The 25069-nt window shown below is 36.3% G+C and overlaps 1 protein-coding gene across 1 annotated transcript in view; it reads right to left on the reverse strand.

Moving 5' to 3' along the window:
- Positions 1-25069, reverse strand: part of LOC111147336 (isoprenoid synthase domain containing) — a 323058-nt gene that overhangs the window by 16391 nt on the left and 281598 nt on the right. The window contains exons 10-11 of the mRNA XM_022503328.1: positions 2426-2950; positions 218-231 (exon numbers count right to left, since the gene is read on the reverse strand). Of these exons, the coding sequence (XP_022359036.1) occupies positions 2846-2950 (105 nt within the window). The 3' untranslated portion in view covers positions 218-231; positions 2426-2845. The remainder of the gene's footprint in view (positions 1-217; positions 232-2425; positions 2951-25069) is intronic.

The raw sequence follows: 25069 nt of genomic DNA on the forward strand, positions 1-25069 counted from the left end.
AATTTACAGATTTAATATAAGAAAATGTTCTACTGCAACTTGATATTTATAAAATGATCATTATATTTATGTGTATTAAGTAAAATTTGATAATGATAACCAGCATGAAAAAAAAGAGTTTACCCATTAAACCAATGTAAAATGTTTGAAGTGACCACAGTAAGAATGGCTCTGGGTAGAATATAGGGGTCTAAGTCTTACCTGTAAATTCATATACTTGCAACAAGTTCTCTCTTAAATTGAGCAGTTTTATGAAAAAAAAAAAATTGTACCTCTTACCAATATGTCATGAACCAAACCACTGATCACACTGTTAAATTCCACAAAAGTCTAACTAAATTACATTTAATTAATTAGCAAACATTACAAAAGTAAATAGTCATTCACAAAATTTTGCACAGGTAGAAAACAATTTGAGCAATGCTGAAGCATAACTTACCATTATTTTAAAAGACATTTTAGAAAGTAAAGTGAAAATAGTTCCCATGAAAGAAGCAGTGATGGAAATTTACCAACAAAGTTGCCTCTGGATCTCTTCAACACTAAGAACAAGTTTATCCCTCTCTCTTGGCCAAAATTTTTCTCCATTCCCTTCACCCCTACCTGAAATTTCTGTATGTTTGAAAGATAACTGGAAAGTCACAGCTTCAGAACTTTCCTGTGGTCATTGGGATGGTTTGTCCTTCTTTGACCATTCCTCCAAGGTTCACCAGGAGCCTCTGGCTTATTTCCCAGAGCCTCTCAGTTGGATGGCCTTTGCCAGCATCATAATTAAACAGGGAGATGAGCTTCAAACTCATTTTCACTGGTCCTGAGTTTAATCTCTACCTTTTGTTACTAGGCAGTCACATGATTCTCAACAAGGTAGTTAAGATCACTGAACCTCAATTTCCATCTACACAATAAAGGATGTGGGGAGACTTTTTAAAATTATTTTCAAAGCTGACAATCACTTTGTAAACTGTAAGGAAAAAAATCAACTGCTATGATAATGGTGATGATAACAATAGTGATTATTTCAGTCATAATTTAATATTTTATTACCTAAAATCTCATTATACTAAATATTCCCCTTGCCTAGGGTAAAGTCATTAGTCATCGCTTCCAGATAAATTCTTGTCTGGCTTAACAGACCATTAATAATTTGAAATTTAAGGTAACTTAACCAGCACTCAATCCATATAGTAATTTTGCTGTGCCGTAGACACAGTTTTTGCCTTTTACTCAAAACCACCTTCTCTTTAAAACCCTGACAATATTTTCCTATTTGCCTTTATAACCACTTTCGAATTTCTTAAAACAGTTTCACCTGAAGACTTCAGAAGGTGCAGGGGTGGACCTTTTCACAACACACTCAGCCCACTACCTTAACAATGACACAGACGTTCTAGCCAGAAATCTACACATTGCCCACATACTTTCACTGTCACAATTTTGAATTAAATCATTTATAATTTTTTATCCTCCCTAAAGAAAGAGAAAGAAAAAAAAGCGGCAAGCCCAGGAATTTAGATCTAAGCTACACTGAAATAATGCATTTCATTTAGGAGAATGAACTGAAGCAATTACTTCATGTCCATTATATTCTACTATTACTTAAATGTAAAATACAAACTCTCCTACTGATATAGGTCCTAGATAAAAACAGGGAAAATCATCCAACATGTTAAGAAGAGATTTCATAGAAATTCTTCCAGTTTATTTTTAACTGGTAACACCTCATGCAACTTTTATAGTTTCCACAAGTAACCTAAGCCTTGGAATCTGACCTAATGTGATTTCATAAATGTAAAAATAGAATAAAAGCTATTGCTAATGATAGTATATATATTTTTTGCAAAATTTAATGGAAGGGAAAATCATTTACACTTTTAAGATGTACATACCAGTAAAAATTTGAAAGAGTAAGAACTTGATTTTAAAAGACTTTAAAAGGATCAGAGTACCTGGGTGGCTCAGTCAGTTGAGTCTTACTCTTGATCTAGCTCAGGTTTTGATCTCAGGGTCATTGGTTCGGGTCCTGGATTGGGCTCTATGCTGGGCATGGAGCCTACTTAAATAAAAATTAAAATAAAAAAAAGACAGCAGTATCTATATCAAAAAATAATTTACAACTCTCTACCTTTCAGAAAAGACTAAGTTGGGACTGACCAAAATAATTTCACTTTTATGAAGATTTCTGGTCTTCTTTTAAGTATAGGCAGAAAAATCAGAAACTTTCTAAAATAAGTCAAAATTATTTTTCATAAACCAAGGAAAAACACAATTTTAAAACAGAAAAGCAGGAGGGAACTAAATCTCCTTTATGGATCTAGAGTTATGTGAGCCCAACAGTGAAAATATTTGAACCAGAGTTCCCTGTTATCTATTTTTTTAAGGTGTAAAAAATCAGAAAACAAGTCAAAATATCACCTGGTAAGAGGACAATTTTAGAATTAAAAATAATTCTAATTTTTTTTTACTAGTTTTATGATAGTGTGATTTGCTAGTTAACACAGAAATAAGATCATAGTTGAAGTTTTCTAAATTTTCATTCCTAGGAGGATTAGCTCACCCGTCACATTTTCTATTTGATTTTTCATGCCTTTGCAGAAGATTATGTAAAGGTTATTACTTTCCATTTGCATATTTTCTGATTAATTTATATTGGACATGCACAAAAGTGTTTTTTTCCACACAGATATAAACACGGATTCATTTCTATAACCCAAACATCACATTCTACAAATTGTGAGACATGAAGGACAACTTAAACATTTTACCATATGCAGTAGGGAGGGAAGAATGGCAGAGATGCCTAGGTAAATGTTTCTAAAAACCCACTACGTAATTTTCTCTGTGTTCTTCATGCTATCAGTAGTTGACCAACAAGTCCAGAATTTCTTTCTTTGATTAAAGTGGTAATAATCGCGGCTCCTTCCCTTAAACTTGCTTGTAGCTTCTGCTCATCCTGGAAATAAAAAAGGATTAAACTATAATTATTTTAAAAAGAAAATATGTCACACATTAAATTTAATGGTTTCTTTACTCTTTTAATATTTCTTCATTTTTAGGTTTTTTTTCCCCAGCAGCTTTATAGAGAGATAATTGACAGGTAACATTATGTAAGTGTGAAGTGTACAATGTAATGTTATGATATACCTATGTGTTATGAACTGATTACTACAAAAAGATTAGTTAATCCATCACCTCATACAGTTACCATTGAGAGGGTAGTGAGAGCATTCAAGATCTACTCTCTTAGCCACTTTCAAGTATACGATATTAACTATAGTCACCATGCTATATATAATCCCCTTACAACTGGAAGTTTGTACTCTTTGATCAACATCTTCCCAATCAGCCTCTCTCAACTACTATCCTCCTGTTTTTATGAAGTCAGGGAGACACTTTTCAAGGTCCCCTGCTCTCTGGACTTGGCATTCTATGGAACTCAGACCAGTCACTGGTATGTACGTGGTCCCTCCAATAAAGGAGAAATGCTTTTGCAAGCACTTTTCATTATATACAAAATGTATCTCCTGCAGATACCAGGAAAACACTGACACACTTTCAAATGCTAGCAGCATGAAACAAAAGAATTCCCCTTAATCCTGTATCTGACCAACTCTGGCTCTTCATACAAGTGTGAATATTTCATCAATGATATAAGCCTTTCCTTCATCTTTCTGAGTGCTCCCCAATAAGAGACTTTGTTATAAACTGTGAACACCAGTCTGGGAGGAAAAATTAAAAAAAGGCTTGTTGTTTGTGAAGTAAGGTCAGGCACATTAGTGAAATGAGTTTCTCACAAGTTGCTAAAATGTGGTTTTGCCTGTGAAATCATATTGCTTATGAATATATGTTTACTCCAACTGTTTAGGTTTTTTGAGAGGGATGAAGGGATGATAATATGAAGGGGAAGGGAAAGTCAAAACAGAGCTAATATCTTTAGAGTCTCTGTATTATGAATTGTGCTAGGTTCAAAAAGAGGGACCTGGTAATCAAATTCTAAATGCTGACTTCATCCTCAATACCCTTTCCTAGTGTTAGGTGTATCACCAGTACCTACTGCGTCTACCTTCTTAACATTTCTTGAATCCATTTACTCCATTCAAATTGGTGCTGCCAGGAAAACATCTCTATCCTAAATTACAGGAACAATCTCGTAAACAGTCTCTCTGAAGTCTTGTCCTTTTCTGCCCTGTTTCCCACACAGCAGTCAGAATACTTATTTTAACATAGAGATCTGATCACATCACTACTCTGCCTAAAATCCTTTCAAGGCTACCTCCGAACTTCAGGATCAAGTCAGAACTCTTTACCTTTTTATCTTTCCAACCTCTTCCTGTCATTCCCTTATATTCACTCAATTCCCCAAGCCACACAGAACTGCTTAAGATTGCCCAAACAAGGTAGTTTTCTTAACTTCCACTCCTTTGCACCAGCGAATCCCTTTGCCAGGAAAGCTATCTCATACCCTTTCTAGCTTAGCTGACCCTAGTTATTCCTTGTGGTTCCACTCAGTTATCATTGGTTGCAATCTACCTGGACCCAGCCCCCAGCCTAGATGGGTGAGGCAACTCTCTGTTTCCACAGCTATTAATTACTCCAGCACACTGAATTCTAATAGTCTTTTTAGTTGACCATCTATTCCACCAGATGATGAGTTTCTTTATGTAAAGAATTTTTCATTTTGTCTTTGAATACAGAACACTTAGTTCAATGCCCACCACATGGCAGCACTCCATAAATTATAATGAACTCAGAGCAAAGGAGGCTATGATAGAGGTATCGTCACCCTTTCTGTTTAAGTCATTTGTTAACATTGACCACTTTTGGGTTACTTTGCTTACTCCTATTTGCATATTTGGCAGGAAGCCTGGCAATGGTACAAAGAATATTATCAAAACCTTTCCACTACCACACCTTCACCAGCCCAGAGGCATATAGGTTCGCCATCTATGAGGACAGTGATGAGAGACCACCTCTGCTTAAGCTACACTTTTCCATCAATTTCCCTGATTGTCTTCTAAGGCGTAGACCTGGGGAAAACCCACAAGGGATTGAATGGTGACTACTTTGCGTCTCGCAGGTGAGTATTAATAACATTTCAGTACTGGATTTCAAATGCTATACTGGTTTCCTTAATATCACAAGACCTAAATCACACATAAACCATTCTAAAGCCAAATATGTTTGGGCTCAAAATGTGATACACTTATACAGGAGCAGATATCATTCATAAATACATAAACAAACATTCTTAAACGGAACAAAATATAAATTAACTCTAAATATGAATCTGTCACTCTTAATGATTAATTACAATTATGCAGGGTTTATAATACACATCTATGCCCATCTCATTTATTAAATTGAAACATAGAACAGATGATGAAAATTAGTTTCTCCTTTAAAAATAAACAGAAAAAGACTATCTGTATAGCCTCTTTGAAACCAGTTTATACTTGTCATAATGAAAGCAGCAGAGCAACACACAAAGAAGGGGAAAATCCGTTTTAAGATCCTAGGGCTAGAAAAGTTGTATTTCTAAATCTTAGAACAAATCTTCTATTTTCATTTTGATAGCTCCCTAACTTATATATCTTTAATGAATTTAAGAATGCTTTTTTTAATAAAAGATTTATTTATTTATTTATTTGACAGGGAACACAAGTAGGCAGAGAGGCAGGCAGAGAGAGAGAGAGAGGAGGAAGCAGGCTCCCTGCTGAGCAGAGAGCCCGATGCAGGGCTCGATCCCAGGATGCTGGGATCATGACCTGAGCTGAAGGCAGAGGCTTTAACCCACTGAGCCACCCAGGCACCACTAAGAATGCTCTTTCAAAGGTTAATTTATTTGTGCAATTTCTATAGGCATCATTTGGAATGATGTTTAATTCAGTGAGAAGAACCTATGTTATTCCACTATTTTCGCTTTCTGCTTAAGCTCAATCATTTCTGAAAAATATGGAAATTCAAGAAGTGATTAAGCAAGATGGTGAGAACCACCTATATTCAGAAAATTCTATTTTGTACAAAGAGGTGTTCAAAAATGTATGGAGTTCAAACTCATCTCAAAACTCACTATCTCTATAAAAGCATTGCTAATTAAATTTTTTTAAAAGGCAAATTCAAACAGATCTTTAAAAAATCATTTCTTGCTGCCAGTAGATATGAAAACCAGTGTTTTTAATTGAGAAGGTGGGGAAACAGGGTGAGGGAGAGTTACAGCTGATCGTTTTATCATCATCCGCACACAAATGTGTGTATGTATATATACGTATATATATATATATTCCTTGGTGTATTCCAAATATGACATAACAAAAATGTTTAATGTTAAAATTAAGAAAGCCAGGTCAACATGAATATTGAAAAATCATGTTGACAGTACACGTTCTTGATACGATGTAATGAAATGGCATTGACTACTGTGGTCTTCCTCCCCAAAACCCATAACCCCAATCTAATCATGAGGAAAATACTACACACATTTCAACAGAAGGGCATCTTACAATATATTTGAACAATCCTCCTCAAAATTGTGAAGTTCATCAAAAACAAGTCTAAGAAACTGTTACAGCCAAGAGGAACATAAGGAGACGTGACAAACTAAAAGTAATATAACATCCTGGAATAAAAAATATACATTAGCTAAAACTAAGGAAATCTGAATGAACTATGGACTTTAGTTGCCAAAAATAAGGAGACAGGTAGAGGGCATATGGGAACTCTCTGCTATCCTGAATAATATGAAGTGTATTATTTGTCAAAAAGTATATGCTCAATTTCAAAATATTTCTCTTGATTTTAACAATGTTTCTGTGCCTGAATTGCAAAACTTTAGCTATAAAGTTATTTTGTGTGCACCAGCCCATTTGTATATTCCTTAATTAAATTACAGTATTCTAAATTATGCAATCGATAAGGGCACTGACTCTAGAATGAGAATGTTGGTATTCAAATAAAGGCTTTGATGATTTTCAAGCAAATTATTTAAGTTTCACATCGCTTCTCGGCCTTTTGGCTAAGATCAAGTGTATTTAAGTTTCACAGCTCTCCATTTTTTTCAGCTAAAACCATGTTAACAATATTTGTTGCCTCACCACTTTTCTGTGGGGACTAAATCAGACAAGACAAATAAACCACAGATACCAGGTAAATATCTATTCACAAGAGCTGTTAGAATTATTTTTGTGGTGTGCACGAACTTCACCCGTGACACAATAGCTGCTCTTACCCTCTCATCGCACATAACCGTTAAATCTGATTATCTACTATATGTAAGGACACTGCTGCAGCTCTTGGACAGTAACCTGGGAATGCCTACAATCCTTGAAAGAAAAGCCTGTTATGTAACATTCACCCCAGCTGTCTTGTTGAGAGAATTTTTCCAAACTATAAAGAAGAGAAATAGAGCCAAAGAAGAGAATGACAGCCTCTCTAGGTAGAAAACACACAGATTACAATTTAGAGTTGTTAAAGTTGTTGGGTGGTGTGGATTTGTGCCGATAAGTTCCCTGACCATGGAGAGTTGCAGAGAAGTCCTAAAAATCTGCTGAGAATTCCTTCCTTCCTTGGTCAGCTTCAAAGCCGGGCTTGTGCAGGAAGACTCAGGGAGCCCTGCAGAGAAGAGCTGCTGGAGAGCTGTGGAGCTGAGCAAAGATCCAGAGGCCACACTGTGCCAAGGACAAGGAGGTTAGATAGGAGTCCAGCGAGAATGAAGAGATTTTGGTGACTATCCATGGCTTTTGGATGACGGCTCGAAAAGGCCATGCTTACAGCCTGGGAATAAAGACAAAACGGAACTGAACCTGACCTAACAAAGTTTAAACAGCCTCAGAAGATCAGGTGGATCTCCCAATAATAGAAATGTTTGCCAGAACAAATTTTAATATTCTTTGGAGGAAGCTAAAATAAGCTAGAGCCTTTAAAAAGTTTTATTACTCAAGTATGGCTTATAATAAAATCTTACTAGATGAGTGAAGAAGCAGCAAACAGGAAAAAAAACTTGAGAGAAAACCATCCGTATATAGGATCTTTTCCAAACGTAATCCATATGTTGGATTAGCATGCAAGGATTTCAAAATAACTATGATTAATATGTTAAAAAAGAGAAAGAGATGGAAACACTGATGAAAAATGGACTTATTTTCAACATTGCATGGGAATCTATAATAAAGAATATTTACAACTGTAAAATATACTACTTGAAATTAATAATGGATTGGTTTAACATGAGATGGGCAGAGCAGAAAACAGTGTCAGTGAGCCTGAGGACAGGTTAAAATATATACATATATACCCAAACTGAAGTACAGAGAGAAATGGTGAGTTATCACTATAACCATCTTACTACTTAGGACCACATTACCATTCCACTTCCCATTGCTTTCTTATCTACTGCTACACCCCACTGCCACCATCAAAACACCTGTTTGGGACATTTAGAAAATCACATATGGGTTCTCTCATTAGCCATGTCACCTGGGGTGTGTTTACTACATGAAAATAACAAGCATAAAAAAAGTCAACCCCATTTCTAGGAAAAACAACCCATCATCATGCATGTAAATATTCAAAGAACCAGGCTGACGGAAATATTGCTACAGCTGGGCATAAAGGGATGAGAGAATTCAGAGTGTGGTAAGACCATGTAACACTGGAATGACTCCTGAAGGAGGTGGGGAAGGATAAGAAGAGGCAAAAACTTCAAAGTCCAGAATGGACAAGAAATATTGAGGGAACAAGAAATCATGGCTGATTTTCATTGTGGCATAACAATGTGATAGGCTAGACCTCACAAAGATATTGCAGGGAAAGTGAGCACCCAAATTCCCACAAAAAAATATAAAAATAAATCTACTAAAATTAAATTTATCAACAGTTCATTTCCTATCTGTAACTCTAGCAATTTCCAGGCTTCAGTTTTACTTTAATTTCTACTCTCCAGCCATAAAGAGCATAAACTTGAAACACAGCACACCAATTTTTACATAATCACACATAAAAATCAAAGGAATACATTTCTTGAATTTAAAGAAAAATAGAAGGTTATTTAGTGAGGCAAGATGAGTTAGTCTGCATTTTCTCTTAAATCTAAAAGATCTTCATCATAATGCCTTGTTTTATATTATCCCGTTCAACGCTATGTCAAATTTTTGAGAAAAATCTTAAAAATTGCTAACTCTTCTCAATTACTTCCCAATAAAACTGGGAAAAAATAAAAAAAAACCTAACTCTATCCTGTCATAAAACAATAAAAACATAACTTCTAGCTCAAAAATGCAGCATTCATTCTTTGTTGGTTATAAGTGTATTTAAAAAATAGAAGCCAGTCAGAAAGGAAATAAAGAGTGGATGGGCCTGATTTCTTAAAATACTAGGAGGGAAAATATAAAAATGTTAACAAGAATTATTTTTTTAAAGATTTTATGTATTTATTTGAGAGAGAGTACAAAAGAGTTAAAGCAGAGGGAGAGGGAGAAGCAGGCTAACCGCTGAGCAGGCAGCCCCACTTGGGACTCAGTCCCTGGACCCCTGAGATCATGACCTGAGCAGAAGGCAGACACTTAACTGACTGAGCCACTGAGGGCCCCAACAAGAGTTATTTTTGGATGATGGATTCATGGCTATTCTCATTTCTTCTCTGTGTTTTACTCTCAAAATTTCCATAATGAACACAACTTATTCTTCTAATAAGAAAAATAAGTTGTTTTAAAATTTAGTTTCAAGACTGTTTAAATCCTGGGAACTAAATTTCATTTGTTATCACATAAAATCAATAATATAGAACACTGTCCAAATTTCCAGGAAACATTCATCTCCATAAAAAAATCTTCAAAATCTGCAAAGAAAACATTTTTTGTTTGAATACTTTAGTCTTCAATAAAAGGTCCAAGAAAGAATTATATTAATAATTCACAAGGCCTTAGCTTTCTTCTGCTGACTTAGAGGTTAAGAAAAACATCGTGGAAGTCAAGCTAAAGGAAACAACAAAAAGTTTGTACTTAATTTTATTCAGTACAGTAACAATTGCTCATTCATATCCTGAAGTTTCTCAATAGTCAGATTTTTTAAATATTAGGAAAAACATGAGATGAAATATAAATATATAATAGCTCTTTTAAGTTTTCTATACCCTCAAACTGAATTACTTAGAATGAGAATTCACATGGGTTTTATCAAGAAACACCAAATTTAGCTATTTCTCTATCCCTTGTCATTTCAAGATTAAGATGACATATACTATGCTTAGATGAAAGACGCTAAAAAAGTTCTAGTTAATATTCTCTCTTAAACACATAAGGTGATTCTAAATTTACTCCAGAGTAATTAAGTCTTGTCAACTGAATCCTGGACTTTGTGTGTGTGTGTTTTTGTATGTGGTTTGTTTTGTTTTCTGGTTGATAGGTAGGTTTCCCTATGACAGTTGTATGTGTCTATCATCTTCAATGGAGTACTAGAGTTTTGATGCAGAAATTCTCATGGGACTTCTAAGCCATTGGCAACATTTGGGAAATCAGGGCAAATAGGAGATGTCACTATTTTCATAGAAGGTTGGGAATCACAGGAAAAACCTCCATAATTTATGGTGGCTCTTCATTCCCACCTTCCCATCACCTATTACTATTTGGGCAAGACTGCAGTTCCAGAGAAATTACATCTCAGAAGTGTGTACAAGTCATCAATTTTCTATAATGCCTACGTCTTCAAAATTCCTTACTCACTAAATGCTCCCTTCCATTTTCTCAAGGACAACTTAGGGCAAAACTATTCCCAGTGTACATAAACTTGAAGAACTTGTTAAAAGTCTTATTTTAATACATTTATTTATATTAATGTACTACACAGCTCTCAGTATTTGAATTAACGGGACATAAACAAATTTATAGTATGCTGTTAGGATCAAATTTATGTGGATTTTGTGGAATATGCTCTCAAAGAATAGCAGGAAAAGCTATGACATCATTGCTGTCTAAATCTTTATAGACAACCTGAAAGGAAATCTTTTATTCATCCTCCACACACATCACGCCTAAAGAACACAATGTCCTCTGTTAAAAGGAAAACTATAAAGTTAAAATATATGTATATACATATTTAGGCTTTAGATGTCTCAGGAGATTACACAGTCCTTTTTGAAAGGTAAACAGTACATTGTCTCAGCAACTTCCATTCCTAAAGTCTAATTCAATTTCCATGCGTTACAAAACTGTCCAAAATCCAGGTTGCTCTCATTTTGACATTAATATCCTTCTGTCATCAATCCTTATTTTGGTGAACTCATACAAAAATTATCAAAATGCCAGAAAATGACTAATACATTATATGTTAATAAAAAAAATTTTAAATGCCAGAAAATGTCAAAAGCTTCCAAAAAATAAAAGGGCACAATCTATATCCATACATACATTTATATCTACATATCTTTATAGAAAGCATGTACAATATACAAAAATACAGAAGATATAATATGTAAAAATGCTAAATTAGACTTAGAAATCTTTTAACATTTTTATTACATTTGTAAGATAATACCAAATCAAAAAATTCATATACCCTTTTCTCACACAGAAGAAAAAACAAAACAAAACAAAAAAAAAAACCTAACAGTAAAACACTGCCCCCTAGTGGAGATGAAGATGAATGTTTGGTGTGCATAAAATTCAAAACTTCAGGAAAAAGCACTTACTGGCAGAGTGTGAGAAAAACAAAACAGTCCTCTCCAAATAAAAAGCGTTTGCTTTCTTCTCATTTGAGTTAAACTACGATCTCCTGAATACCTCGGTAATACAATACTATGAAAATGCACCTGGATTTACTTATTAACATGATTCTCACACAGCAGTCTCCTCTATTCTCCATGCTTTGCCATACTATAAGTGCTCAATACTTATCTGTAGAAAGAGCTAAGAAAAAGGAATTGGTCAGGAGCACTTGGGTGGAACAGTCAGTTAAGCGTCCAAGTCTTGGTTTTGGCTCAGCTCAAGGTATGGGTCCTGGGAGGCACCTGGGTGGTTCAGTTGGTTAAGCATCTGCTTTCTGCTCCGGTCATGATCCCAGTGTCCTGAGACAGAGCCCCGGGTCAGGCTCCATGCTCAGTGGAGAGTCTGCTTCTCCCTCTCCCTCTGCCCCACCCTCTGCTGTGTTCTCTCTCTCACTCACTCACTCTTTCTCTCTAAAAAAAAATCTTAAAAAAAAAACCCCAAAAAACAAACCCAAGATGTGGGTCCTGGGTTAAGCCCCATGTGGGGCTCCCTGCTCAGTGGGGAGTCTGCTTCTCTACCTCTGCCCTTCCCCCACTAGTGCTTGCACGCATGGACATGCTCACTCTCTCTCTCAAATAAATAAATAAAGTCTTAAAAAAAAAAAAAAAAGAAAAGTAATTGGTCCAAAACTCTGGGACATAGCACGGTTACTCTGCTGAATAGAAATAGAGAATAAAGATAGGAAAGACCCAAACCATGTAGTGTTCAGTGCCAGAGTACAGAGGGGTAAAACATGGGCAGCCAAAAAGCAGCTGTCTACCATGAGAAACAAGCAGTTCATTATTGTGTCAATTATTTCTAGATCTGGGATTTGTCACACCGTCATACTTTATTTTCTTATAACATCATTCATACTATCAATTCTACAACTTAATAAACTTGAAAAAGTGGTGTCATATACAACATCCCTTTAGTTAGCAAAATTTTTTGATCCTACACAACCCTCCCAGCAGTTACCAAGTCCTCCTAGCTTCCTATTGTGATGTCCCTCACCACTCATACTCCAACTGCTCCAAGTCTACATCCACATCATCCTGGAGCTTGATTCCTCTAGGATGTCCTAACTGGCTACTTTTTTGGCCTGTGGGTACTGCTCTCAACTCAACTAGGACACCATTTTCCTTAGATCAAACTCACGTTTCTTTCAGCACATTCTTCATTTAAGCATTTAAGATTGTCCACAATCAACCTAATTAACCCTTCTAGCCACAGTTCGTTCTTCTCTACAGACTCTACTTCTATAGCCATACTGGTATAATCAGTCATTCCTTCTTTAGTAAAATGATTTCCTAGCAATTTTCTACTTCACATCAATTTCCGAAAACCTGGCTGTGATGACTAGTATCTGTTTTACTGAACATCAGTAATTTACATTATCATAATCTGTCTCACAATCCCTTACTAAAATTTTTATTAGATTTCCATATGTATAAGTCTTATTCTCTTACCAAAACTGCAGATAGTAAAAGGCAACTTTCCCAAATTTTATTATAACCTCAAATAAAGTACTAATTCATAGTAGGTACTCAATAAATATATACTAACTGGGTTAATTTGCTAATGAATTCTATAAAGATCTGGCTTTGCATATGACTATTAAGACATCTATGAAATATCAGGGTTTTTTTCTTTTATGTTACAAATAGAGATCACAAGCAGGCAGAGAGACAGGCAGAGAGAGAGGAGGAAGCAGGCTCCCTACTAAGCAGAAAGCCCGATTCGGGGCTCAATCCCAACACCCTGGGATCATGACCTGGGCTGAAGGCAAAGTCTTTAACCCATTGAGCCACCCAGGTGCCCCGAAATATCAAAGTATTTAGATAAAGGATATATCCTTATGGAAATAACTTCCTAAAAATAAAAATAAGAAAAAAATTGTATCTGTACTTAGAAATTGGAAAGACATCAAAGCTACAATTTTGCGCTACATGGTTCCCCCTTTTATGAAAGAATACCTGGTCTGGGAGTTAGATGTAAGGGACACTGATAAATTTACACTAATATACCCAAGTCAAGGGGATAAAGTCAGATGACAAGGCAAACATTCTGAGATAGGATGGCTGCATAAGCAGAAAAGCAACACATACTAGGTGTGAATGGTGAAGAATGGATACTGTTTCCATAATGCATGAAAGGTGACAGGAGGGACAGAAAGATTATCCAGAAGAGTTTGTTCTTTTTTTTTTTTTTTTTTTTTTTAATTTTATTTTTTTTAAACATATAATATCTTTTTATCCCCAGGGGTACAGGTCTGTGAATCGCCAGGTTTACACACTTCACAGCACTCACCATAGCACATACCCTCCCCAATGTCCATAATCCCACCCCCCCAACCCCCTCCCCCCATTAACCCTCAGTTTGTTTTGTGAGATTAAGAGTCACTTATGGTTTGTCTCCCTCCCAATCCCATCTTGCTTCATTTATTCTTCTCCTACCCACTTAACCCCCCATGTTGCATCTCCTCTCCCTCATATCAGGGAGATCATATGATAGTTGTCTTTCTCCGATTGACTTATTTAGCTAAGCATGATACCCTCTAGTTCCATCCACGTCGTCGCAAATGGCAAGATTTCATTTCTTTTGATGGCTGCATAGTATTCCATTGTGTATATATACCACATCTTCTTTATCCATTCGTCTGTTGATGGACACCTAGGTTCTTTCCATAGTTTGGCTATTGTAGACATTGCTGCTATAAACATTCGGGTGCACGTGCCCCTTCGGATCACTACGTTTGTATCTTTAGGGTAAATACCCAGTAGTGCAATTGCTGGGTCATAGGGGAGTTCTATTTTCAACATTTTGAGGAACCTCCATGCTGTTTTCCAGAGTGGTTGTACCAGCTTGCATTCCCACCAACAGTGTAGGAGGGTTCCCCTTTCTCCGCATCCTCGCCAGCATCTGTCATTTCCTGACTTGTTAATTTTAGCCACTCTGACTGGTGTGAGGTGGTATCTCATTGTGGTTTTGATTTGTATTTCCCTGATGCCGAGTGATATGGAGCACTTTTTCATGTGTCTGTTGGCCATCTGGATGTCTTCTTTGCAGAAATGTCTGTTCATGTCCTCTGCCCATTTCTTGATTGGATTATTTGTTCTTTGGGTGTTGAGTTTGCTAAGTTCTTTATAAATTTTGGACACTAGCCCTTTATCTGATATGTCATTTGCAAATATCTTCTCCCATTCTGTCAGTTGTCTTTTGGTTTTGTTAACTGTTTCCTTTGCTGTGCAAAAGCTTTTGATCTTGATAAAATCCCAATAGTTCATTTTTGCCCTTGCTTCCCTTGCCTTTGGCGATGTTCCTAGGAAGATGTTGCTGCGGCTGAGGTCGAAGAGGTTGCTGCCTGTGTTCTCCTCAAGGATTTTGATGGATTCCTTTCTCACATTGAGGTCCTTCATCCATTTTGAGTCTATTTTCGTGTGTGGTGTAAGGAAATGATCCAATTTCATTTTTCTGCATGTGGCTGTCCAATTTTCCCAACACCATTTGTTGAAGAGGCTGTCTTTTTTCCATTGGATATTCTTTCCTGCTTTGTCGAAGATGAGTTGACCATAGAGTTGAGGGTCTATTTCTGGGCTCTCTATTCTGTTCCATTGATCTATGTGTCTGTTTTTGTGCCAGTACCATGCTGTCTTGATGATGACAGCTTTGTAATAGAGCTTGAAGTCCGGAATTGTGATGCCACCAACTTTGGCTTTCTTTTTCAATATTGCTTTGGCTATTCGAGGTCTTTTCTGGTTCCATATAAATTTTAGGATTATTTGTTCCATTTCTTTGAAAAAAATGGATGGTACTTTGATAGGAATTGCATTAAATGTGTAGATTGCTTTAGGTAGCATAGACATTTTCACAATATTTATTCTTCCAATCCAGGAGCATGGAACATTTTTCCATTTCTTTGTGTCTTCCTCAATTTCTTTCATGAGTACTTTATAGTTTTCTGTGTATAGATTCTTAGTCTCTTTGGTTAGGTTTATTCCTAGGTATCTTATAGTTTTGGGTGCAATTGTAAATGGGATGGACTCCTTAATTTCTCTTTCTTCTGTCTTGTTGTTGGTGTAGAGAAATGCAACTGATTTCTGGGCATTGATTTTATATCCTGACACTTTACTGAATTCCTGTACAAGTTCTAGCAGTTTTGGAGTGGAGTCTTTTGGGTTTTCCACATATAGTATCATATCATCTGCGAAGAGTGATAGTTTGACTTCTTCTTTGCCGATTTGGATGCCTTTAATTTCCTTTTGTTGTCTGATTGCTGAGGCTAGGACTTCTAGTACTATGTTGAATAGCAGTGGTGATAACGGGCATCCCTGCCGTGTTCCCGACCTTAGCGGAAAAGCTCTCAGTTTTTCTCCATTGAGAATGATATTTGCGGTGGGTTTTTCATAGATGGCTTTGATAATATTGAGGTATGTGCCCTCTATCCCTACACTTTGAAGAGTTTTGATCAGGAAGGGATGCTGTACTTTGTCAAATGCTTTTTCAGCATCTATGGAGAGTATCGTATGGTTCTTGTTCTTTCTTTTATTAATGTGTTGTATCACATTGATTGATTTGTGGATGTTGAACCAACCTTGCAGCCCTGGAATAAATCCCACTTGGTCGTGGTGAATAATCCTTTTAATGTACTGTTGAATCCTATTGGCTAGTATTTTGGCGAGAATTTTTGCATCTGTGTTAATCAAGGATATTGGTCTGTAGTTCTCTTTTTTGATGGGATCCTTGTCTGGTTTTGGGATCAAGGTGATGCTGGCCTCATAAAATGAGTTTGGAAGTTTTCCTTCCATTTCTATTTTTTGGAACAGTTTCAGGAGAATAGGAATTAGTTCTTCTTTAAATGTTTGGTAGAATTCCCCTGGGAAGCCATCTGGCCCTGGGCTTTTGTTTGTTTGGAGATTTTTGATGACTGTTTCAATCTCCTTACTGGTTATGGGTCTGTTCAGGCTTTCTATTTCTTCCTGGTTCAGTTGTGGTAGTTTATATGTCTCTAGGAATGCATCCATTTCTTCCGGAGGAGCCGAGAGCCCGGGGCCCCACTCCTCAGTGCGCCCTCAGAGAACAGCGCCGATTTACTCCCGTCACCCTGCCTCCGGCCGCGCTCCGAGCTGACCGAGCCTGCGACCGGTTCAAGGTAACCCTGAGCTTAGAGCTTACTCCTCGGCTCTGTCTCTGTAGCCGGCTTCCCTGTTCTAATACTTGTAAGCTCTGCGACACTCAGACACCCCTGATCCTTCTGTGACCCTGCGGGACCTGAGGCCACACTGACCCTGCGTGGGCTTCACCCCGGTTAAGCCTCTGGAGCGATGTCCCTCAGCGGAACAGACTTTTAAAAGTCCTGATTTTGTGCTCCGTTGCTCCGCCGCTTGCCGGGAGCCGGCCCCTCCCCCCGTGGTCTATCTTCCCGTCGCTTTGGATTCACTTCTCCGCCAGTCCTACCTTTCAGAAAGTGGTTGATTTTCTGTTTCTAGAGTTGCTGTTCTTCTTCTCTTCAATCTCCCGTTGGATTTGTAGGTGTTTGCAATCTTTAGATAAGCTATCTAGCTGATCTCCCGCTACCTGAAGTAGTCTCAGCCTGCTACTTCTCCGCCATCTTGACTCCTCCCAGAAGAGTTTGTTCTTGAGTGGATGGTCTAGGTAGAAAAACTACTAATACAAAAATATTGATAATTCTTTTAGAGCAGAAAGACTAAGTTTTTCCCATAAAATTTATATTCAAAATTTTAATTACAAACTTAATACAGGAGAAACTTAAATAGGGTCAATGCAAACATATTTTCTCAGTAGCCGTGTGTGTATGAGAGAGAGAGAGAGAAAATGAGAGAGGAGAAAGAGAGAGAGAATTATTGTTGGAATAGTTTTGAGCAGTTAAAAAGAAAAATACACCTAGTTAATAACCATTAGACTCTTGAATATTGGTTAAATGGGTGATTAGTTAGTATCCAAATTTTAATATCCAAGTTCCACAGTAAAGTGGAAAGTTTACCATTACATTAAAAACTCAATCTCCTCCCAAGAAGGAAACTTTAAATCACAATTTATAAAGAGAGTCCTATCCTAACCAGACTGGTATTCTTTTTATCAGTATTAACTACCAAAAAACTAAACTGGCAAAGTCCCTCCTACATCAGAGTGGAGTTCTGTCTCATGGAGGAGATCACAAATGGTAGAAGTTGCCTAGAAAGCTTCTTCCCAGTGAGGAGAAATAAAAAAATCAAATGTGCAAAATAATATTCTAGGGGGATCTGGAATCACTGGAATTAAATCTCTCTGAAGTAACACTACTAAGTGAGGACAACAGTAAGATTCAAGAAGATTCTTCAGTCATAGGTCTGGGAACAAAGCAGGAAAAATTTTATGTCATAAGAAATTTCATGTAGGTATTAAATAATTGTATTTTTGAATTAGCAATCTCACTGGAGGTGGGAGACAACCTACTTCTTCTATATAAAGCTGAATTCAGTTAGTGGGAGTCAAACTTGAAAATGTTTAGAACTCAAAGGAATAAAGGACTGAAATAGTTCATGAAAAGTCAAGGCATTAATTTAAAAATTTAATTATATAAAGGAAATCTGGGGAGAAAACACAATAGATATTGCAAAAGTCATAATGATGCAGAAAAAAAAATTCCCTTAATTGAATTTAATGTCAGAAATTATAGACAGAGGTATCATTAAGTGCCCAGCAAAATTAGAGACAATCCCCAAAGAAGTCGTATTCACATATTACCTTCAAATTTAAATATAAAAATTCAATAGCCTTCAGCAGAGAATACAGATTATTTCCAATAGGCAAGGACAGCCTTTTGTGAAATGCTAAGTACCACAAGAAAATGGCATTTAAGGAAAAGATTGTTAACTTAGAATTCTAAGTGTTAGAAGAATAAAAAAGAAGACATTTGTGATATGCAAGGGCTCTAAAAATTACCAATCAGTGGAGACTTTTCTCTAAACAGTAAGTATTTAAAAACTTAACTTTTAATGATGAAACGAGGAAAAAAAAGCTTACTTAACCAATGATACAATGAGAATAGGGACTCCTTTCAACAACTATTTAAGAATTTACCTAACACCAGGGGCGCCTGGGTGGCTCAGTGGGTTAAGCCTCTGTCTTTGGCTCAAGTCATGATCTCAGGGTCCTGGGATCAAGCCCCGCATTGCGATCTCTGCTCAGCGGGGAGCCTGCTTCCTCCTCTCTCTCTCCCCTCCTGCCTACTTGTGATCTCTCTGTCAAATAAATAAATAAAATCTTAAAAAAAGAAAAAAAAAAAAAAGAATTTACCTGACACCAGATAGTAGGCTATATATTAAGATGTGAACAGACACCCATTTCTCTATTTTATGTAATATGTAGTCAGTTAAGTCAGACAAACACATACACATATTCATAATAACAAGTTATGAAGGAAACAAAAGACCAATTTATTATGAAAATAAAACCAGCATTAAACTTCTCAAGCACAAAATATTTTTAAAACTATGAAAAAAAAAACAAATAAATGAAGAGGGAAACACAAAAACGAACAAGCAGAACTACATTCACAAATATGCAGATTTGAAATATATAAGAAATAGAACTTTTACAAATGAAAACTATTACTGAATTTAAACAAACAAAAAATCCAAAAGCATGCGTCAGAAAACAGATTAGACATAACTGAAAAGACTATGATTGAAACTGAAGGCAGAGTTGGAGAAATGACTCAAAATTCATAACAGAAATGACAAAGAAATAGGAAGTGTAAAAGAAGGTTGTGGAATTTCACAAATATGATAACAATGCCCAATATATATTTAATCAGAACTCCAGAAAGGGAGAATGGAGACAATGGGAAAAAAAAATAAGAATTATTGCTAAAAAATTTCCAGAAGTTATGGAATACATGAACTCATTCATAAAGGAAACCCAGTAAATTCCAAGGTTCATAAAAAGGAAATTCAACAAGTAGATGAATAAGTGAATTGTGAAACCTAAATATAAAGAGAAAATCTTAAAGCAGCTAGACAGAACAGACCAATAGAGGACTAACAATCAGACTTACTACAGTTTTCCTCACAGCAACAATGGAAGCAAGAATACAATGAAGTATTTGCAAAGTGCTATAGACAAAAAGCAAATAGTTTCTCTCCAACAAATAAATAAACACTGTTTACCTAGAATACTTCTTAACTTCCTACCACAAACACTACGTATCAAGAATGAAGATAAAATATGAACTCCTTCATATAAGTTTATTCCTAAAAATATTCTGACAGTAAAGGATGTATCTCAAGTGGAGGAAAAGTAATTTCAAAAGTAAGGTCAAATAGGGTAGACTGCTTTGGAAAATTAAAGAGCTTTAAAATAAGTAAATAAATCTGAAAGCAGTGTGTCCAGAAAATCAACAACTGTAACATTTAAATAGACAGTATAAATAAAAATACTGGTTAAGAACAGTAGCATAAAAAGTGTTAGGTGAGTGACCAAAATGTTCTAAGATCAATGAAATTGTTGGGAGAGCAATTAAAATACACAGTTTAATTCCAGACTTCAAGCTCTATTACAAAGCTGTCATCATCAAGACAGTATGGTACCGGCACAAAAACAGACACATAGATCAATGCAACAGAATAGAGAGCCCAGAAATAGACCCTCAACTCTATGGTCAACTAATCTTCGACAAAGCAGGAAGGAATGTCCAATGGAAAAAAGACAGCCTCTTCAACAAATGGTGCTGGGAAAATTGGACAGCCACATGCAGAAAGATGAAATTGGACCACTTCCTTACACCACACACGAAAATAGACTCAAAATGGATGAAGGACCTCAATGTGAGAAAGGAATCCATCAAAATCCTTGAGGAGAACACAGGCAGCAACCTCTTCGACCTCAGCCGCAGCAACTTCTTCTTAAGAACATCACCAAAGGCAACGGAAGCAAGGGCAAAAATGAACTATTGGGATTTCATCAAGATCAAAAGCTTTTGCACAGCAAAGGAAACAGTTAACAAAACCAAAAGACAACTGACAGAATGGGAGAAGATATTTCCCATCGACATATCAGATAAAGGGCTAGCATCCAAAATCTATAAAGAGCTTAGCAAACTCAACACCCAAAGAACAAATAATCCAATCAAGAAATGGGCAGAGGACATGAACAGACATTTCTGCAAAGAAGACATCCAGATGGCCAACAGACACATGAAAAAATGCTCCACATCTCTCGGCATCAGGGAAATACAAATCAAAACCACAATGAGATACCACCTCACACCAGTCAGAGTGGCTAAAATTAACAAGTCAAGAAATGACAGATGCTGGTGAGGATGCGGAGAAAGGGGAACCCTTCTGCACTGCTGGTGGGAATGCAAGCTGGTGCAGCCACTCTGGAAAACAGTGTGGAGGTTCCTCAAAAAACTGAAAATAGAGCTACCCTATGACCCAGCGATTGCACTACTGGGTATTTACCCTAAAGATACAAACGTGGTGTTCCGAAGGGGAACGTGCACCTGAATGTTTATAGCAGCAATGTCCACAATAGCCAAACTATGGAAAGAACCTAGATGTCCATCAACAGATGAATGGATAAAGAAGATGTGGTATATATATACAATGGAATACTATGCAGCCATCAAAAGAAATGAAATCTTGCCATTTGCGATGATGTGGATAGAACTAGAGGGCATTATGCTTAGCGAAGTGAGTCAGTCAGAGAAAGACAACTATCATATGATCTCCCTGATATGAGGAAGTGGAGATGCAACATGGGGGGTTTGGGGGTAGAAAAAGAAAAAATGAAAGAAGATGGGATTGGGAGGGAGACAAACCATAAAAGACTCAATCTCAAAAAACAGACTGAGGGTTGCTAGGGGGATGGGGACAGGAGAGGGTGGTGGGGATATGGACATTGGGGAGGGTATGCGCTATGATGAGTACTGCAAAATGTGTAAACCTGACGAGTCACAGACCTGTACCCCTGGGGATAAAGACACATTATATGTTTATTAAAAAATTTAAAAATAAAAAAAAATACAAAAATAAAAAAAATACACAGTTTAGATTTTTCCTTACATATGCAAAGTAAATTTCAGAATGCCTACAAATGTCTAACAATAGGATGTGTTCTTTATCAGTTGAGAGAAAATAGAGTAAGAAAGAGTTAGGGCTTCCAGGCAGCTAAAGCCAAAGGCAGCTCCCACAATACCTTAAAAGAGAGAGAGAGAGAGAGAAAGAGAGAGAGAGTGTGACTGATAAGAAAAACAAAACTGAACAATGAGAAGATCAAATAAAACTACACATACGCAGAAACACACACACATATACAACAATCTCAGTGTAATTTGAAGACAGAACTTCTGAACTTCAAAATAACTTTAAGTTAAAAAATAAAAAGAGAAAATCATCAAATGTAAATGAGCAATTTCTCATACTCTTGTGCCTTGTCACAAGCCTTATGGTGCCAAAAGGTAGTCTGGAAAGTCTTAGAAAGAAGGAAGAGGGGAGCTATTGATGAATGTAAAGCTGATCTAAAACTATCACCAAAAAGAGTAAGCCTGCCTTAACTGTGAAAATAGGAAGAAAAGGTGCACATCTGACCAGCATGACCAGTTCTAAGGGACTTGAAATCATGCTGTATTCCAAGTGGCAGTCTTCTCCTGGTGGTGAAAAACACACAAAGGAAGAGAGAAGCCATCTCTGTCAACCGAGTGGTGAAGGGGAAAGAAGCAAAAGGGAAAATACAGGCTCCTGAAATATTAAAGAGAATGAAAAAGTTAAAGGACACAAAAGTCCTTCTTCCCCCATTAAATAACAGAAATGAAAAGAAAGTGGATTTTGCTATATTGACAGGCGAGGGTAGCACTGAATTAGGTTCCCTATAAACTAGCCAAATCCACAGCAGACAAATAGGAGAGAACGTAATACATCCATGCAGAGTTATTACACAAAAGAAGGATTTAACCACCTTGATTAATGAACCAAGAAGTGTTAAGCAGAAGACTGTAAGATAACACTCCAAATTAAATAGAATTGTTGCACAGTTGTAACACTTAGAACCACATTAATGTTTCACATACTCAAAAAAATAAGCAATTTGAATCAACTAAGTCAGAAGGGTGATATCCAAAGTGGGTTATTAACAAGATCAAATTAACTCCAACATGTTATAATAACCAACCTAAAAAGGATGGCAAAGAATATAATTAAACTAAGTAATTTTGGAAGATAGTATTTCGTTCTAATGTGTATTCCCAGAGGTACAGATTGGCATTTCTGGAATTACACATGGGTATATTCCAGGGATAAAAAAGGAAGGAAATTAACTGCTTAGAATGAAAGATTCTTCACTGGTGGAGAAAGGGATTATATATATAAGAAAATGGAGAAGCTAGAAAGAACCATAATGTTGGATTGAAAACAGAGATGTCAGTATGAACTCAGTTGATTTGAGATAGATTATGTATTATGTATAAACACACATATATAGATCTGGAAGTATGTATATGAAAACATGTATATTCCCCAGCAATATCTACTGAAAGGTATTGCAAATAATGACATACCAGGTGCAAGGAAAACCCATGGTGCCTAGATCTTGGTTTCTAAATACTGTTAAGTGACTCCTGGATATGATGCACTGAGAAGGATACATTATTTCAGTGATATTCTTGTCAAAAAATCCATAGCCTGAATTTAATCATGAAAGCTCATCAGACAAACCTAAAGTGACAGATACTGTATAACAAAACAGGTCAATATTTATCAAAAAGGAAAGGTCATGAAAGACAAATACTATTGATATATCCCAGTTTAAATGAGATGAATAAGTGGTGCCAACAATAGGGAATGTGTGTTTCAAGACTGGATTCTGGACCAGGAAAAAGTCAACAGTGGGAGAAAAAGCAAAATTTGGTAAGATTTGTAGTTTATAGTGTTGTATCAATTAATTCTTGATTTTGATACTATGGTGATATAAATGTTAATGTTGGGTATTCTGAGTCTAGGGTGTACAGGAATGCTTTGTACTCTTTTTGAAGTTTTTATAAATCTGAAATTATTTCAAGATGAAAGTTAAAATGAATAATTGAGAAAAAATGCAAAGCAACCAAATAAAAATCTCTGTAAGAAAAAATATGAGAAAAGCACAACAGACAGGAGTCCAAAGAAAAAAGTGGGAGCACCTGTTTCAAATATTTTTCTAATTTCAATAAATGTAAATGACTAAACTCATGGATAGAAACACAGAGATTCTCAGGTTGGATTACAAATTAAACACAGCTCTATAGTCACTTCTAAAACACAAGGACACAAAAAGCTAAGAATCAAGTGACTGAAAAAAGTATACCAAATAAGCACTAACCAAAGGTAAGTTTTGTTCACTATGTTCAGTATATTCACTAGAAAAACAGAGACTGTAAGACAAAAAGCAATTATTAAAATAGTCACTATCTAATAAGTTCAATTCACCAGAATCAGGTTTTTGGATACTGGAAGTTATGAAGTCCAGTTGGGATAAATCTGAGATGCTAGGGAGAATCAAAAGAAAATATCAAATAAGCAGTTGTACATGGGAGTTTGGAGCATGGAAATGATTCACGCGCACATGTGCAGGGTATTTAAAACCCAAGAATAAATGAGAACTCTTAGGAATCACACAGGACAGTGTTCTAGGAACCTTTGGCAGTTAGGGATATAACAGAAGTAAAGAGGCTGAGAAAGAGCAAAAACACTTAGGAAAAGAAATCAGAGGAGTGTAATATTATGGAACCTGTTACAAAAAGGCCATGGAAAAGAAAAAGGTACCTAGTTATCCATTACTATTTACAAATTGTTACAGGAAAAGAAAAAAATCAGTTATACAGAGATAAGGATAATTGCTTTTAATAGGTTATGAAGCAAAGCAATGCTTCAATAATAACAATTATTCTGCAAAGATAAGGCTTAAAAAATAGTTAAAGTGCATCATAGAACACTGGAATGTGAAAAGATAATAAGCAGGGTTGAAAATCATACTGCGTTTCTCATTTTACACAAGGTCAAGGCAACATAAAATCATCATCGATTTTAAGTTAATAAGAAAAAGGTAAATATGAACATAAAAGTCAAAAACCATTAGTGTAGGTCAGATTAAGCGTCTGCCTTGGGCTCAGGTCATGATCTCAAAGTCCTGGAATCTAGCCTACATTGGGCTCCTTGCTCAGAGGGGAGGCTGCTTTTCCCTCTCCTTCTGCCCCTCCCCACTTGTGTTCTCTCTCTCTATCAAACAAATAAAATCTTTATTAAAAAGAAATCAGCAGTAGTATGAAACAGGATATCTTACAGAATCATTAGGGGGTTAAAATT

The sequence above is a fragment of the Enhydra lutris genome, unplaced genomic scaffold, assembly GCF_002288905.1.
Source record: "Enhydra lutris kenyoni isolate GAN:26980312 unplaced genomic scaffold, ASM228890v2 scaffoldscaffold16, whole genome shotgun sequence".
Classification (NCBI taxonomy): domain Eukaryota; kingdom Metazoa; phylum Chordata; class Mammalia; order Carnivora; family Mustelidae; genus Enhydra; species Enhydra lutris.